Consider the following 19,023-nt stretch of genomic DNA (forward strand, 5'->3'; position numbering starts at 1 on the left):
TCAGTGCAGCATAGAAGATCTTTAAATCATGCCTATCTGCATACATCCAAGTATACATGTATACACTCATGACAGACTTGGTGACTTCTGCAGTTTCTTAAGCCATTCACCCTGCCCTTGATCTTGCTCACCCTCAGTTATCCGTCTGATCTTCTTTACTGCCCTCCTTCCCCCTCCAAAATCCATAATCCATTGACAGATACTTACAGAAATCCAAGTGTTTATTTTAAACAGTTTCACTTGTGCGAATGTTTTCTTATACAGATGAATAGAACTTACAAAAGTCTTCAAAGTGATCACTTTGTTCACATATTAAAATAGTGATACCTTTGCTCTTCAAATGTCTGGGCATCAGACTGAAGTATAATCATAGCCTACTAAAACTGAACAATGATTGGAAAGGGCAAATCATGATTCAAAATTAGTTTTGAAGGTATTTTACCGGGATCTTGTATCCTCATTTGTATTAAATTTCTCAACAAAGAAACAACAAACAGGAGGAGGCTACATAACTCTTTGAATTGCTTCACTAGTTGGAAAGGTTCATGGCTGACTGACTATCTTCACCATACATCTCTACTACTCTTTAGTGTTTAAAAAAATTCTGACCATCCACAACACTGGTAGAATTGTAAACACTTACAACTCTATACAGAAAGAAATGTTTTCTCATATCATTCATAACCAAGCAGTTCCTTAATCATTTGAGTCCCTATTCTGGACTTTTCAGCAAGAGGAAGTAGATTTTTACAATCTTCCCAGTGTTGATCATGTCATTACTCTCTGGGTACAATCTCAGCAATACCTTTTTTTAAAAACTCTCCAATTGTACTTCATCTGCCACTTGCTAACCCTATCACTTACTACTTACCCCCTCCCACCACTGTACGGTACTAATATTGATCCAAGTGCAGCTCTATTTATCTGATTCACCAATAACAACTGATGTTGAAAGACACATTCAAATTTAGCCATCTCAACAGAATAAAAGACTCCTCTGTCAGTCCAGAATGTATACTTGTTTCCTATAAAACTCTGAATCATGCACAATTCACTGACCTCATTTCCTACCAAGATTTTGTTTCAAATCCCAAACTCAGCAGAACCACTTTCCTAGTTCTGCCAATGTTGCTGATTCCCACGTGAGCCATGCCTACTGGTTCCTCTCTTCCCATTCATTGTTTCTCTCTAGCCTTGAGCAGCTGTTCTGAACACTGGCATGAGGCAGACAGCACAAGCTTTGGGAAGTATCATGTGCATGCAGGATAGTGTATGATTACAGATGGTCAAAATGTTTGTATTACTGAATTTTATATGTTCATTATTTAAAATGCTGATTGATTGGTTGTCCATCATATCCAGTGATAACAAAAAAAAAGAAACTACAGGGGAGAGTTTTTAAAGTGGAAAGGTTGTTGCACTGGGGAGTTCCACTCTCCTGACCTCTGAAGTCTGGGTCCAGTAGTACGAGTAGTCATCACAACTGGGGTTGCGATGGATGACCGTGACTTCTATGCCTTGTCATGCCCTTTAGTCCCCTAGAAGAATACAGAACCTGCTTCCTGATTGTTGGATCACACTGATCTCATCTGCCCTGTCTGTTGGAGCTGACTTCACATACTAGAACAGGCATGTTTCTATCTCACCAGGGTATGAGACCCACCAGCTACCTGTACCTGGTTTTGCCTGTCTGTCGAACCAGGTTGTGACTGTTGTCATGTGCAAACACATACTTGGAGGAACCACAGGTGAGAGCTGAGTGAACATTGGGGTCCACAGGATGAGTGAGTTGCTCTAGAATGGACCTAAGCCCCTTCTCCAGAGGTCTACCCCTCCTTGGACACCCCATTTTTAAAAAATGGTAATCTAATCCAAATTAAAGCCATGAAATTTCTCATGGAGAATTTATCCCATTTGTGATGCACTGTTTAGACAAGGACATTTTATTTTGAATATGGCAGCTCAGCTGCGAATGTAGGAAACAATGTGATAGTCATAGAAAAGGCTCATTGGCCCATCTAGTCAGTGCTGAACCATTTAAAATGCCTAGTCCTATTGACCTGCACCGGACCATAGTCATCCACACCCCTAATATCAATGTACGTATCAGGCCCTCAAGTCCTGGCAACGTCCTTGTAGGTTTTCTCTGAACTCTTTCAATCTTATCTGTGGATAGGTGAACAAAACTGTACACAATACTCCAAATTTGGACTTGCCAACGTCTCCTACAACTTCATAAAATCCTAATTTCTGTATTCCCTGTCTATCCAGATACCCTGATTTATGAAAACCAATGTGTCAAAAGCTTTCTTTGTGACCCTATCAACCCGTGACACCACTTTCTATGAATTATAGACCTGTATACCCAGATCCCTTTGTTCCACCACACTCCTCAGTGCCCTACTGTTCATTGTGTAAGTTGGTCCTTCTGATGTGCAACACCTCACACTTGTCTACATTAAGTTCCATCTGTCATCTTTCAGCCCATTTTTCCAGCTGGTCCAGATCCCACTGCAAGCTCTAATAGTCTTCTTTGCTGTCCACTCCACCCCCAATCTTGGCGTCATCTGCAAATTTACTGATCCAATTAACTATATTATTATCCAGATCATTGATATAGATGATAAACAACAAAGGACACAGGCGCCAATCCCTGCAGCACTCTACTAGTAACAGGCCTCCAGTCAGCGAGGCAACCATCTACTACCACTCTTTGGCTTCTCCCACAAAGCCAAAATCTTATCTAACTTGCTACTTCATTTTGAATGCTGAGCGATTGAACCTTCTTGACCAACCTCCCTTGTCAAATGCCTTGCTAGAGTCTATTTAGACAACATCCCCTGCATTGTTTTCATCAACTTTCCTAGTAATACCCTCAAACTTGAAAAGGTTGGTTAGGTATGACCTATCACATACAAAGCCCTGCTGACTCTCCCTAATCTGCCCCTGTTTATCCAAATACTCATATATCCAGCCCCTTAGAATGCCTTCCAATAACTTTCCCACTACTGACGCCAGGCTCACTGGCCTATAATTTCCTGGTATATTTTTAGAGCTTTTCTTAAACAGTGGAACAACATTAGCTCATCTCCAAACCTTCAATACCTTCTGTCACTAAGGATGATTTAAATATCTTTTTTTCTCTCTCTCCAGTCCTGCTAAAGAGTCTCAGTCTGGAATGTTGACTGTACCCTTTTCCATAGATGCTGCCTGGCCTACTGAGTTTCTCCAGCATTTTGTGTTTGTTGCTTGGATTTCCAGCATCTGCAGATTTTCTCTTGTTTTAAATATCTTTGTTTGGACCCCTGCAATTTCTGCATCTGCCTCTCATAGACTTTGAGGGAACACCTTGTCAGGCCTTGGGGATCTATCCACTCTAATTTGCCTTGAGACAGCAAACTCCTCCTCCACTAATCTATGTAGGGTCCATGACCTCACTTCTATAGACCCTGTGTCTGTCTGCTGAATTAATACAGATGTAAAAATTCCATTTAAGAGCCATCTCTTAATTCCACAGCAGTCTGCAAATACTGTAGTGAAATCCATGGCCTCTGCCCCCAGGCCATCTAGATGGCCTTCTGAAAGCTTGTCATGTTGAATGTTTCTCTTGTGCTTCATGTCTCCATGACAGCCCCATCTTATTGGAAACGATTGAAATTTTAAATCCTGGAAAAGATGTAGATTGAAGAACCTGTATTAAAATTGTTTTAATTAAAAATAAAGGACGAGCAACACATACTTTTTGAATGAGGCTGCAGAATTCCTATTTGAGTTAAATTTTAAACCAAAACAGCAGATTAGAAAACAGTGTATATACACAGCAGGTCAGGCAGCATCTGTGGAAAGGTTTTGGGCCCCATTTCTAAGAAAGGATGTGCTGACATTGGAGTGAGGCCAGAAGTTTTCATGAGAATGATCCTGGGAGCGAAAGTGTTCACATATGCGTGCCATCTGATTATCTACTCTGTACTGGCATTTCCAGGCATCAACATGATCTAGTTCAATTTTCTGATCTTCCATCAGAACTGGGGGGGAAAAATAATTTGATTTTAAGATGCATGGGAAAAGAGAACTAATTCTATAAGACCACAAGATATGGGAGAAGAATTAAAGCTTTTGGCCCATTGAGTCTGCTCTGCCTTTCCATCATGGCTGAATTATTATCCCTCTCAACTCTTGACTCATTCTCCCCATAACCTTTGACTAAGAACCTAGCGACCTTCACATTAAGTTTTCCCAATGACTTGGCCCTCACAGCCGCCCACAGGCAATGAACTCCACAGATTCACCACCCTCTGTTGAAAGAAATTCCTTATCACTGTTTAAAGGGGCATTCTTCTATTGAGGCTGTGCTCTCTAGTCCTAGACTTTCCCCATGTTTACTCTATCCATGGTTTTCAATATTCAGTGGGTTTCATCTGAGATTCCCCTCCCATCCTTCTCAACTTCAAGTACAAGCCCAGAGCCAGCAAATGCTTTGTGTACAGTACTGTGCAGAAGTCTTGGGCACATATATTGTATGTAGCTAGAGTGCCTAAGACTTTTGCACAGTACTGTATTTGTCAATGTGGAGTGGAGAGCGGGTTTGTAAATCTGATGCGAGCAAAGGATGTTGGGGATGGCAAGGGTAGAGTGCCATGGGGGGGGGGGGGGGGTGGTGGTGGTGGTGGTGTGGCATAGAAGGAGTGCTGCGGCCTGGGGTGGTGCAGTTGCGGAGACACCAGGCAAGGTCATTTGATTCGTAACAACAATCAAGGTCATTTGATTGACCATTACAGGATGTCTCTGGTGCTTCCTGCTCCCTCCCCTTATACTTCCCCTTTGCCCAACCATGATTCCCCTCTCCTTGCACCCTTCCCACTCTCAGTTCACAATAGAAACCCATATCAGAATCAGGTTTATCATCACTCACATATGTCATGAAATTTGTTTCTTTTTCCTTTGCGGCAGGAGTGCAGAGCAATACATAAAATCACTCTAGTACTGTGTGAAAGTCTTAAGCTCCCCAGTTTAAGATATGTGTATAAGACTTTTGCTCAGTACTGCATGTTAACTGTCAGATTAATTCATTACAATGGTGCATTAAGGCAATAGACTAACAGTGCATAATAAAGTGTTACAGTACAGAGAAAGTGCAGATAGACAAGGTGAAAAATCACAAGAAGGTAGATTGAGGTTAAGAGTCAATCTTGGCGTATCAGAGAAGTAATCAATATTTTGATGTCAGTGGAATAGAAGCCTTGAGCCTAGTGGTACTTGCTTTCAGGCTTTTGTATCTTCTGCTTAACAGGAGGTGGGAGGAGGGAAATGCCTGGCGTGGGTGGGATCTGCATCACTGAGGTGGGGAAAAATGTCGACAGCCCATGGAGGGGAGGCTGGTTTGTGTGATATGCTGAACTGTGTGTACAACTCTGCATTTTCTTGCAGTTATGGGCAGCACAATTGCATCTACAGTGCCTCAATTTTTTTTAAATGGTGAGGGTCCAAGCGGAGATGCTAGATTTTTTTTGCATCCTGAGTAAGTAGGGGCTCTGGTGAGTTTTCTTGGCTGTGGCATCAGTGTGGCTGAACCATGACAAGCTATTGATGTTCAGTCCTTGGAACTTGAAGCTCTCAACCCACTTGACCTCAGCACCATTGATGTAAACAGGAGCTGACCAGCTCTCTTGCCTTGTGACCGTGAAGGAAAGGTTGTTGTCAATCTATTAGGCTTTCTACCTCCTTCCTGTACTCCAACTTATTGTTATTTGGGATGTGGCCCACTGTGGTAGCATCATGCTTCTTAAACTTCACTTTCTTGTTGTTTTTGCAAGTTTTTTTAATACCGAACATGATCTTGAGAGCAACAGGCCATGAAAGTAATTTAGTCCGATAGAGTGGAACTGCTGTAGGGGAAAGCAGAGACGATTTCATTTCCTTATGATACTTCTTTTAGATAGATAGATACTTTATTCATCCCCATGGGGAAATTCAATGTCCCATACACTTGATGTAGCAAAACTAATTGCATACAATACTTAACTCAGTAAAAAATATGATATGCATCTAAATCACTATCTCAAAAAGCATTAATAATAGCTTTTAAAAAGTTCTTAAGTCCTGGCGGTAGAATTGTAAAGCCTAATGGCATTGGGGAGTATTGACCTCTTCATCCTGTCTGAGGAGCATTGCATCGATAGTAACCTGTCGCTGAAACTGCTTCTCTGTCTCTGGAAATCAAACTGCCGCTTACTCATTTAGTAATTATTTAAAATTACGTGGAAGCAAAAATAAATATGAGGATTAACAATGAACTCCTAATTCTCTAAGTATTTAAACTTTAGTGAGATCTACATAAGAAAGACTTTCATTTACGAAATGTCTTTTACAAACTCTGTATGATTCAAAGCACGTTACAGTAATGTACTTAAGAAATATAAGCTCTTTTTATATTGCAGAAAAGGTGGCATGCAGCCAATTGCAGTAAATAGCAATGTGTTGACCTGGCAAACAGCAGTGACTAGAAAGCTTGTTTTATTGGTTGGAGGTTAAATCTTGGCCAGGTCACTTGGGAATTTTGCCCTCTACTCTTCTTCAGAGGAAAAATCAATGATACTGTTATATCCAACATGCAGGATATACAGGGCCTCAGTTTAATACTTTATCCAAACAACTGAAATTCTGACACTGCAACATCCATTATAGGTTGACCTAACTTGAAGGAAAGAATGTCAAGTTCATTTCTCAGAATGATTGAATTTTCCTTGTGCTGTACATTGAAAATTGCTGAATCAAATGATATAAATGACTGATTTGGCCAGAGGCTTCAAGCACAGTTTATCTTTGTTTGTCCTCAAGCACAGGGATATCAAAGAAACAGCACAGCATCTTGTTTGGGCTAGTCATGCAGATGTTTTCAATCATGGTTAACTAAGTACTTTGCTGTATGTATGTGTGGCCATTCTGATGTGTCAGGGTGGCAGGGTAGTGAAGTGGTTAGCATAACGCTTTCCTGTGCCAGCTGTAAGATTGGGGTTCATTCCTGCCACGATCTGCAAGGAGTCTGTACATTCTCTCCATGATTGTGTGAGTTTCCTCTGGGTGCTGTGGTTTCCTCCCACATTTCCAAGGCGTACAGATGTGTGTTAGTGAATTGTGGGCATGCTATGTTGGCTCCAGAAGCACGGTGGCACTTGTGGGGTGCCCCCAGCACATCTTGGACTGGGCTGGTTGTTGATACAAGCAACGCATTTCATTATATGCTTAGATGTACATGTGAGAAATAAAGCTAATCTTGTATGTAAACAATGGATTATTCAAAATATTAATTAGAATTCAATGAATTCACCTTTATTTATTACCTGTCCCTGATAGGCATCAAGTATCATTGGAAAGGTGGATAACAGTGCTGAAGATGAGGTAGCTGGTTTACAAACAGAGGCAATGTACAGTGAGGAGAAGGTGTTGATAGGGGAAACAGGGTGAGCTGCAAATGTAAAAGGCAGGCAAAATCGGAAAAGGTGAATACAGGACTGAAGGTGTTATATTTGTGTGCAGTATACGGAGTAAGGTAGATGAAATTGCAGCGCTGATGCAGATTGGCAGGTATGATGTTGTAGGCATCACTGGATCACAGCTGAAAGAAGATTATAGCTGGTAGTGTAATGTCCAAGGATACAGAATGTATCGAAAGGACAGGGTGGAAGGCAGAAGGGATCTGTTGGTAATAAATGAAATTAACTCATTAGAAAGAGGTGACATAGGGTCAGAAAGTGTTGAATCATAGTGGATAGAGCTAAGGAACTGCAAGGGTAAAAAAGACCCTGATGGGAGTTCTGTACAGATCTCCAAACAGTAGTAAGGATGCGTCCTACGAATTACAATGGGAGATTGAAAATGCATGCCAAAAGGACAATGTTGCAATAGTCATGGGGGACTTCAACATGCAGGTAGATGGGAAAATCAGGTTAGTACTGGATTCCAGGAGGGGGAATTTCTAGAATGCCTGCAAGATTGCTTCTTAGAGCAGCTTGTAGTTGAGCCCAATAGGGGATCAGCTATTCTGGATTGGGTGTTGTGCAATGAATCAGCATCGATTAAAGAGCTTAAGGTGAAAGAACCTTTAGGGGAAAGTGATCATAATATGACTGAATTCACCCTGAAATTTGAGAAGGAGTAGCTAAAGTCAGATGTATCTATTACAGTGGAGTAAAGGGAATTAGAGGCATAAGAGGAGTTGGCCAGATTTAATTGGAGAAGAACACTGGCAGGGATGACAACAGAGCAGCAATGGCTGGAATTTCGGGAAGCAATTTGGAAGGTACAGGATATATACATCCCAAAGAGGAAGAAGTATTCTAAAGGAAAGAAGACACAGTGGTGGCCAACAAAACAAGTCAAAGCCAACATAAAAGCCAAAGAGTGTGCGTATAATAATGCAAAAATTAGTGGGAAGACAGAGGATTGGGAAGCTTTTAAAAACCAACAGAACCAAATTAAAAAATGTCATTAAGAAGGTAAAGATGGAATACAAAAGTAAGCTAGCCAATAATATTAAAGAAGATATCAAAAGTTTCTTCAGATACTGAAGTGTAAAAGAGGCAAGAGTGGATATTGGACCGCTGGAAAATAATGCTGGAGAGTTGATAATGGAGGAAAAGGGAATGGTGGACGAACTGAATAAGTATTTTTCACTGGAAGACAGTAGCAGTATGATGGAAGTTCCAGGTGTCAGGTCATGAAGTATGTGAAGTTACTATAAGTAGAGAGGGTTTTTGGGAAACTGAAAGGTCTGAAGGTAGGTAAGTCACTTGGACCAGATGGTGTACACCAAAGAATTCTGAAAGAAGTGGCTGAAGAGATCGTGGAGGCATTAGTAATCACTAGATTCTGGAATGGTTCAGGAAGACTGGAAAATTGCAAATGCATTCCACTCTTCAAGAGGGAGAGAGGCAGAAGAAAAGAAACAATAGGTCAGTTAGTCTGACCTCAGTCATTGGGAAGATGTTGGAGTTGATTATTAAGGATGAGGTCTCGGGGTACTCGGAGACACATAGACAGTAAGCTGTAGTCAGCATGGTTTCCTCAAGGGAAAATCTTGCCTTATAAGTCTGTTGGAATTCTTTGAAGAAGTAATAAGCGGTATAGAAAAAGGAAAATCCAAGTACAGAGTTCATCCTTAGAATAGTTGCAGTCCTCCAACTGGAGGTACTCTAATACTGTTGGGTAGGGAATTCCAGAGTTAACCCCCCCCCCCCTCCCACAACAGTGAGACAGTGCTGATCTCTTTCCCAAGTTAGATAACGAGTGGGTTAACTTGCAGGTGTTCCTGTTCATGTGACCCTTGTTCTCACAAGCAGAGATTATGGTCTTGTGAGGTGCTGTTGGTGTGCGTAGATGAAAAATAGTAATGTATTTTGAGGATGACATGCTGCAGATGGAATTAAGGGAATTAGTATAGGATGATGGGGTTGTCATTCAAATTGGATGTATTGGCCTGACTGATGTTGACATTCTTGAACATTGTTGAAGTTTCAGTCAGAATAATTTTTTTTAATCATTGTCCTACAGAACATGACATTTGTTGTGCAGCAGTGCAGGGACATTAAAACTATTATAAATCACAAAATAAACAGTGCAAAAATAAGGAATGAAAAAGGGTTCATGAACTGTTCAAAAATCTGATGGAGAGGAAGAAGCTATTCCTGCATTATTTCCAGGCTCCTCTATCTCCTCCCTGATGATAGTAATGAGAAGAGGCACCACTTCTTGAAGATGTCCTCAATAGTCTGAAGGGTTGTAGCTGTGATGCAGCTGGCTGAATCCACGTCTAGCAAACTCTTCCAACTAACTTCCTGTGAGAGTGACACTAATCCTCATAACTAATGGAGATCTTTTCAATTTATGGTGACTGGTGAGCTTTAGGAGTCAAGTTGAGGTATACAGCTAGCACTTCTGTTTGTGCATGGCCAGAGACCCAGCCCCAAGCCAGTAAAGACCTTGGATGTCATAGAAACACAGAAAACCTACAGCACAGTACAGGCCCTTTGGCCCAAAAAGCTGTGCCGAACGTGTTTTTACCTTAGAAATTACTTTACTTTATGGTCACCAAACAATTGATACTAGAGCGTACAATCATCACAGTGATATTTGTTTCTGCGCTTTGCATGTTTCTTACGGTTACCCATAGCCCTCTATTTTTCTGAACTCCATGTAACTGTCCAGGAGTCTCTTAAAAGACCCTATCGTATCCGCCTCTACCACCGTTACCGGCAGCCCATTCCATGCACTCACCACTCTTTGTGTTTTAAAAAGAACTTGCCCCTGACATGTCCACTCTACCTATTTCCAAGCACCTTAACACTGCCCTCTCATGGTAGCCATTAAGCCCAAGGAAAAAGCCTCTGACTATCCGCACGATTAATGCCTCTCGTCACCGTATACACCTCTATCAGGTCACCTCTCATCCTCCGTCGCTCCAAGGAAAAATGGCTGAGTTCACTCAACCTTTCTCATAAGGCATGCTCCCCAATCCAGGCAACATCCTTGTAAATCTCCTCTGCATCCTTTCTATAGTTTCCACATCGTTCCTGTAGTGAGGCGACCAGAACTGAGCACAGTACTCCAAGTGGGGTCTGACCAGGGTCCTATATAGCTGCAACATTACCTCTCAGCTCCTAAACTCAATCCCATGATTGATGAAGGTCAATGCACCATATGCTTTCTTAACCACAGAGCCAACCTGCATAGCAGCTTTGAGTGTCCTGTGGACTTGGTCCCCAAGATCCCTCTGATCTTCCACACTGCCAAGAGTCTTACCATTAATACTATGTTCTGTCATCATATTTGACCTACCAAAATGAACCACCTCACACTTATCTGGGTTGAACTCCATCTGCCACTTCTCAGCCCAGTTTTGCATCCTATCAATGTCCCGCTGTAACCTCTTGACAGCCCTTCACACTATCCACAACACCTCCAACCTTTGGTGTCATCAACATATTTACTTACCCAACCCTTCACTTCGTCATCCAGGTCACTTATAAAAATCACAAAGAGCAGGGGTCCCAGAACAGATCCTTGAGGCACTCCACTGGTCACCGACCTCCATGCAGAATATGTCCCATCTACAACCACTCTTTGCATTCTGTGGGCAAGCCAGTCCTGGATCCACAAAGCAGTGTCCCCTTGGATCCCATGCCTCCTTACTTTCTCAACAGCCTTGCAAGGGGTACCTTGTCAAATGCCTTGTTGAAATCCATATACACTACATCTACTGCTCTACCATCATCAATGTGTTTAGTCACATCCTCAAAAAATTCAGTCAGGCTCATAAGGCATGACCTGCCCTTGACAAAGCCATGCTAACTATTCCTAATCATATTATACCTTTCTGAATGTTCATAAATCCTGTCTCTCAGGATCTTCTCCATCAACTTACCAACCACAGAAGTAAGACTCACTGGTCTATAATTTCCTGGGTTATCTCAACTCCCTTTCTTGAATAAAGGAACAACATCTACAACCCTCCAATCCTCCGAAATCCCTCCTATCCCAATTGATGATGCAAAGATCATCGTCAGAGGCTCAGCAATCTCCTTCCTCGCCTCCTACAGTAGCCTGGGGTACATCTCATCTGGTCTCGGTGACTTATCCAGCTTGATGCTTTCCAAAAGCTCCAGCACATCCTCTTTCTTAATATCTACATGCAGGAGTTTAGAAGAATGAGGGGGGTATCTCATTGAAACCTAGTGAATATTCAAAGGCCAGGGCAGAGTGGATGAGGGGAAGATGTTCCCTATGGTGGGTGAGTCTTGGACCAAAGGGCACAGCCTCAGAATAGAGAGGTGTCCATTTAGAACAGAGATGAGGAGGAAGTTGTTTAGCCAGAGAATGGACTTCATTGCCATGAACAGCTGTGGAGGCCAAGTCGGTGAGTATACTTAAAGCATTGGTTGATAGGTTGTTGGTTTGTCAGGATGTCAAAGGTTACAGGGAGAAGGGAGGAGAATGAGTTGAGAGGGATAATAAATCAACCATGATGGAATAGCGTAGGAGGCTTAATGTGCCGAGTGGACTAATTCTGGTTCTATGTCTTATGGTCTTGTACCATAAGTCATGCAGAAATTTGGGCATCCCGATCAAAATTTCTGTTACTGTGAGTAGAAGATGAACTGATCTCCAAAAGTCATAAAGTTAAAGATCAAACATTCTTTTCAACATTTTAAGCAAGATTAGGGTATTATTTTTGTTTTGTACAATTTTAGAGTGAAAAAAAGGAAAGGAGCATCATGCAAAAGTTTGGGCACCCCAGGAGATTTGAGCTCTCAGATAACTTTTATCAAGGTCTCAGACCTTACCGGTAATTAGCTTGTTAGGGCTATGGCTTGTTCACACTCATCATTCGGAAAGGCCAGGTGATGCAAATTTCAAAGCTTTATAAATACCCTGACTCCTCAAACCTTGTCCCAACAATCAGCAGCCATGGGCTCCTCTAAGCAGCTGCCTAACTCTCTGAAAATTAAAATAAATGATGCCCACAAAGCAGGAGAAGGCTATAAGAAGATAGCAAAGCGTTTTCAGGTAGCCGTTTCCTCAGTTCGTAATGTAATTAAGAAATGGCAGTTAACAGGAACGTTGGAGGTCAAGTTAAGGTCTGGAAGACCAAGAAAACTTTCTGAGAGAACTGCTCGTAGGATTGCTAGAAAGGCAAATCAAAACCCCTGTTTGACTGCAAAAGTCCTTCAGGAAGATTTAGCAGACTCTGCAGTGGTGGCGCCCTGTTCTACTGTGCGGCGACAACTGCACAAATATGACCTTCATGGAATAGTCATCAGAAGAAAACCTCTCCTGTGTCCTCACCACAAAATTCAGCGTCAGAAGTTTGCAAAGGAACATCTGAACAAGCCTGATGCATTTTGGAAACAAGTCCTGTGGACTGATGAAGTTAAAATCGAACTTCTTGTCGGCAATGAGCAAAGGTATGTTTGGAGAAAAAAGGGTGCAGAATTTCATGAAAAGAACACCTCTCCAATTGTTAAACATGGGAGTGGATCAATCATGCTTTGGGTTTGTGTTGCAGCCAGTGGCATGAGGAACATTTCACTGGTTGAAGGAAGAATGAATTCAATTAAATATGAGCAAATTCTGGAAGCAAACATCACATTGTATGTAAAAAAAAAGCTGAAGATGAAAAGAGGGTTGCTTCTACAACAGGATAATGATCCTAAACACACCTCAGAATCCACAATGGACTACTTCAAGAGGTGCAAGCTGAAGGTTTTGCCATGGCCCTCACAGTCCTCCGACCTAAACATCATCAAAAATCTGTGGATAGACCTCAAAAGAGCAGTGCATGCAAGAATCTCACAGAACTAGAAGCCTTTTGCAAGGAAGAATGGGTGAAAATCCCCCAAACAAGAATTGAAAGACTCTTAGCTGGCTACAGAAAGTATTTACAAGCTGTGATAGTTGCCAAAGGGGGTGCTGCTAAGTACTGACCATGCAGGGTGCCCAAACTTTTACTTCAGGCCTTTTTCCTTTTTTGTTGTTTTGAAACTGTAAAAGATGGAAATAAAAAGAAGTAATCTTGCTTAAAATATTAAAGAAATGTGTCATCTTTAACTTTATACCTTTTGGAAATCAGGTAATCTTTTACTCGCTTAGCTATTCACAGTAACAGAAATTTTGACCAGGGGTGCCCAAACTTTTGCATGCCACTGTACATATAGAAAGGTGTCAGGAAAATACCAAGTAACATCATGAAGGATGTCACCCACTCTGTTCATGGACTGCTTGTTCCATTCCGATCAGGGAGGAGGTTGTGTAGCATCCATGCCAGGGCCACCAGACTCAAGCAGTTGCTTTCCCCAAACAGTAAGGCTGATCAACAAACACCTTCACGCACTAACCTAGCCCTCCATACCCCCATCCACCACTACTTACAGTTTCCTGTCAGAGTCACCTTATGTGCAGCAACTCCTGTGCCTTGGACATACAATCAAAGTATACAATATATTATGAATTTATATTTATCGTGTTTTTTATTATTGTGTTCTTTATCTTATTGTATTTTTTGTGCTGTATTAGATCTAGAGTAACAATTATTTTGTTATCCTTTACACTTGTGTATTGGAAAAGACATGAACAATCTTAAATCTTGAAATGTGTGCCAGCCAAGTTGTTTGCATGCTCCATGCCTTACTCTCAAAACAGATGCTATGTTCTAAGCTCTGTTGTGGAAAGAAGTTACCAGATAAATAAACTCATCTCAGGCTTCCAGCTATTGATTATGACTGATGTTTTGAAGACAAACTCTGCCATCTTCTTCAGGGATGATTCCTGGGCATGTCTGGTCCGGTGGTATTTGTACCCCCATTGTCTGTTCTTCTTAATTGGTTAGTCCTCATTCAATTAGGCTTCTGCCCTCCCACCTTGTTTACAATCAAATTCCTGGAATGAGACCTTTGATTTTGTTAAAATTCTTTTCCTTTAGTTTTATTTCAGTGGCTTCCTTTACCAGGCAGTCCCAAAACCCATTGGCACGGAATGGTAGTTTTGGGTCATCGAAGTAAAATAAATAATGGAAGAAGTGTAACCCCTCACTAACTATCCCATTGGGCACAGCCTTTCTCATCTGTAGAGTAGTTTGTGGTTTCCACATTGGTCAAATTGCCCAGAAACTGCAAAATCCTAGAGGTAGTAAGCCATCATGAGGGAATACTTAAAAGCTCACTTCCTTTCTCCTTCCTATCTGCTTCCATCTGCCTGTCATTCCATGCCTCAGTAGCTTTCTCCCATCACTTACTGACCTCTGTCTCACCTCTTCTCTTAACTTCCTCCATCTTCCCTCCACACTTACAGTTCTGATGCAGGGTCTCAATGAATGATTCTTTTTGTTCCAGATTCTAGCATCACAGTCTCTTGTATCTCAAGACTTTATAACATGATATGGAGAAATCTCCTAGGACTTGTCCAAATTGTGAGCTTATGGCAATGCATTTGTTGTTGGGTTCAGCAATTAATTTAACAATTTGAGAGAAAACAATCTGTCCGTGAAGTAGAGCTGTCCGCTTGTTCATTTAGTACAGTATTATTTTTCAAAAATATTTGGGAGAAGTGCTGTCGACGTTTCGGGCCGAGACCCTTCGTCAGGACTAACCGAAAGGAAAGATAGTAAGAGATTTGAAAGTAGTGGGGGGAGGGGGAAATGCGAAATGATAGAAGACCGGAGGGGGTGGGATGAAGCTAAGAGCTGGAAAGGTGATTGGCGAAAGTGATACAGAGCTGGAGAAGGGAAAGGATCATGGGACGGGAGGCCTCAGGAGAAAGAAAGCGGGGGGAGGGGGAGCACCAGAGGGAGATGGAGAACAGGCAAACAACTAAATATGTCAGGGATGGGGTAAGAAGGGGAGGAGGGGCATTAACAGAAGTTAGAGAAGTCAATGTTCATGCCATTCTGATATGTCTATCCATGGCCTCCTCCATTGTCAAAATGAATCCAAACTCAGGTTGGAGGAACAACACCTTATATACCGGCTGGGTAGCCTCCAACCTGATGGCATGAACATTGACTTCTCTAACTTCCGATAATGCCCCTCCTCCCCTTCTTACCCCATCCCTGACATATTTAGTTGTTTGCCTGTTCTCCATCTCCCTCTGGTGCTCCCCCCCCCCCCCGCTTTCTTTCTCCTGAGGCCTCCCGTCCCATGATCCTTTCCCTTCTCCAGCTCTGTATCACTTTCGCCAATCACCTTTCCAGCTCTTAGCTTCATCCCACCCCCTCCGGTCTTCTCCTATCATTTCGCATTTCCCCCTCCCCTCCTACTTTCAAATCTCTTACTATCTTTCCTTTCGGTTAGTCCTGATGAAGGGTCTCAGCCCGAAACGTCGACAGTGCTTCTCCCTATAGATGCTGCCTGGCCTGCTGTGTTCTACCAGCATTTTGTGTGTGTTGTTGTTTGAATTTCCAGCATCTGCAGATTTCCTCGTGTTTGCTCTGCAAAATATTTGAACCATTTTAATGAACTGGCCTCCTTAATTTCTTTTGAAAGATAATTAAACCCAGTTAATTTAGAAATGTTCTGGACACAGGATGCAACATGGCTACAGGGTAGTAGTTAACAATACTGTCTTTTGGTGGTAATATTACCTTGTGTATTGTGTGTGGGTTATATGTACTATGTTGTGCAACTTAGTTTGGAAGAACATTGTTTTGTTTGGTGGCATATATGTATATGGTTGAATGACAGTAAACTTGAGCTTGTTGCCAATGTTATTGCTTTTGAGTAATCTTCATCTCTTTAGTGCAGCCACAATCAGTCTTACACTATTAAACCTTCACTGCTTAATGTGGATGGAAAACTACTGTCAGTCTTATTAATGCCTTATTCCAGTACTTTGTGTTCATTTTGCTCACTGCAGGTTACTTACTACCCAATACGCTGATGACATTTAAGGCAGCAATCAAGGTCCAAACACAAAAATACAACTGCAGATGCTATGGATCAAAGAATACGTACACAACGCTGGAAGAACTCAGCAGGTCAGGCAGCATCCGTGAGAAAAGAGTAGCCAACATTTCGGGCTGAGATGGTCTTGGCCCGAAACATTGGCTACACTTTTCTCACGGATGCTGCCTGACCCGTTGAGTTCTTCCAGCGTTGTGTACATATTCAGCAATCAAGGTCCTCCTTCTCTGGCAGTGTTCAGAGCTTCCTTCATGTCAGTAGCTTCCTTTCTGTTTTCAGTACTGTCCCGGATGGAGACTCAGGAATACTGTTGCACTCAGATGAAGAAGGATTCTTCATTGCTGTTTCTGTAACAGTTTTGTTCTACCAGTGAGTGTTGTTAGCCTGAGCTGAATCCCCAAACCTGGAGGACTGGTGGACCACTCTTAGTCTGGCCTCTACCCTTTGACCTACCAAGAGCCAAAGCATAAAGCCCTGACTCCAGCCAGCATTGCTCTTGGGTCATTGGAGCATGCAAGCTTCCAAACCATGACAAGATTGTGGTCCTCTTGGAGGCACTGCAAGTTAAAATACAAACCTGAAATTCCTATTTCAGATTTATTAACTGAGTCTTTATCGGTACTTTGCAGCAAAGCTGCTTTTTTTTCTAATCCTGTTCACATACAGACTCTTTCTTACCTGCACTCCATTCAGCCACATAGTTCTGATTTAGTGCCTCTTTACTGCTTTTTTTTTTAAAGCTTGGATATCAATTTCATTTGGATGTGATGTAATTAAACTTTGAAATTTATTATTGTTCACTTGACTATTCCTTTGAATCACTACTTTGTCATCAGTCTCTTTATTTCCCTTTCATTCTAGCTGGACTCCCACACTGTAATCCTGTGGCACACTACTTTGTTCATTCCACTGTACAGTAATAAACTCTTGTCCATGTATCAATGACTGCTAGAGCTATGAAAAGATTAGCTTTATTTGTCACTTGTACATCAGAACATACAATGAAATGTATCGCTTGCATTAAATCAATTAAGTGAGGATTGTGCTGGGCAGCCCATACGTGTCGACGCATTTTTGGCAGCAAAGTAGCATACGTGCAACTCATGAACCCTAACCATACATCTTTGGAATGTGGGAGGAAATTCATGTGGTCACTGGGAGAATGGATAAACTCCTTACAGACAGAAACAGGAATCAAACCCCAATCTTACAGCTGGTGCTGTAAAGCAATTATGCCGATCACTATGGTACTGTGCTGCTCTGATGATATGTCCAAATATAATATTTCTTATTTGTTCTTTTGTTCTCTTGAATAGGTGTGGTAACAACTACTTCTGAAGATGATTTTGTCGTTGGGATTATTGATTTTATCTGCCTCACAGATTCATGTGAGCTTCATGGTGTATTTTATTGCTTTGCTCCATCTGTGGCCTGTGGAAGGTGACATTCTAGCAGTAAGTATGACCCTTTTTCAAAATAAAATAAATTGCAAAATGTTGGCATCAGTGATTGAGTTGAGAAGGGAGGAATGATCGGTTTGCTCAATGAAGTTGAGTTTGGGCGATACTGCAGTGGTTGAATTGTGGGCCTACAATCTAAGGGTTCTGGTATTCACCATATTAACCTGTGAATTGCATTTAGTACAATTGAGAATTTCTGGTTTCGAGTGTATGATCATGATGATTGTTTTATTTTTGGGGTAATCAAAATGGTCCACATGTACTTGAAGACTTCCATTGCCACCTGAGGCACATTAACCACAGTCCCATTCCTTGTGTTAGATTTTCCACTTCAGATCGTGGTCTTTGAGTATCCTTTTTCCATCAATCAACCCAAGTCTGGTTGAGGATCTTGAATTCATCAGTGAAGGGTATTTGAAGGTGAAGATCTCTGACTTGACGCAAATCACCAACACTAAACAAACTAATGCTGGTGTCTTCGCCCAGGCTTGAGTCCCAAATTTTGAGGGCCTAGTTATAGTTATGTTGTACAAGAAATGTCACTAGCATTCCTAATGTCAGACTTCTGAAATGAGCTCTCCATTTTAATCTCAATGGTGAGAACAACTACCAGGCAAATAGGAAAAGATTCAAGGATGTACTCAAAATCTCATTGAAGAAATGCAACATTCCTAGCGACTCGTAAGAATATTTAGCCCATGACTGCTGGAAGAGGTAACATTTGGGGTGATATTGAGAGCTCTGAAGCCATGATTCACAATTCCTTAGAGACAAAGTGTAAGTAATGAGGGAGTGTTCTACCACATAAGCTGCTAGCCTTTCCGTCTAGTGAGTTATCACAAGCCCCACGTGTGGAAGTGTGTTTCCTGCTTTAGTTTCTTCAGCCATCTCTGAATACACAAAATCTGAGTGGGATAGTTATCCATGGTTCCAGAAGAGAGTGATTGTGCTCAGGAAAGCCTAAAATAGTTCTTTTTATGCTGCCTGTAATCCCAGGAATAAATATATAAATGATGATTATCACCATTTTAAGATGTATCTTAATTAAAACATGCATTTTGATTTTTGTTTGTCTGATCATGAAACACTTCTAGATGGAAAAATCTCATAGCACT

The 19,023-nt window shown here is 41.6% G+C and overlaps 1 protein-coding gene across 1 annotated transcript in view; it reads left to right on the forward strand.

Moving 5' to 3' along the window:
* The window catches only part of rnf13 (ring finger protein 13), a 265,621-nt gene that overhangs the window by 46,669 nt on the left and 199,929 nt on the right, over window positions 1–19,023 (forward strand). Inside the window, exon 2 of the mRNA XM_073041583.1 lies at window positions 17,765–17,902. Within this exon, the coding sequence (XP_072897684.1) occupies window positions 17,789–17,902 (114 nt within the window). The 5' untranslated portion in view covers window positions 17,765–17,788. The remainder of the gene's footprint in view (window positions 1–17,764; window positions 17,903–19,023) is intronic.

This window comes from Hemitrygon akajei, chromosome 3, assembly GCF_048418815.1.
Source record: "Hemitrygon akajei chromosome 3, sHemAka1.3, whole genome shotgun sequence".
Taxonomy (NCBI): Eukaryota; Metazoa; Chordata; class Chondrichthyes; order Myliobatiformes; family Dasyatidae; genus Hemitrygon; species Hemitrygon akajei.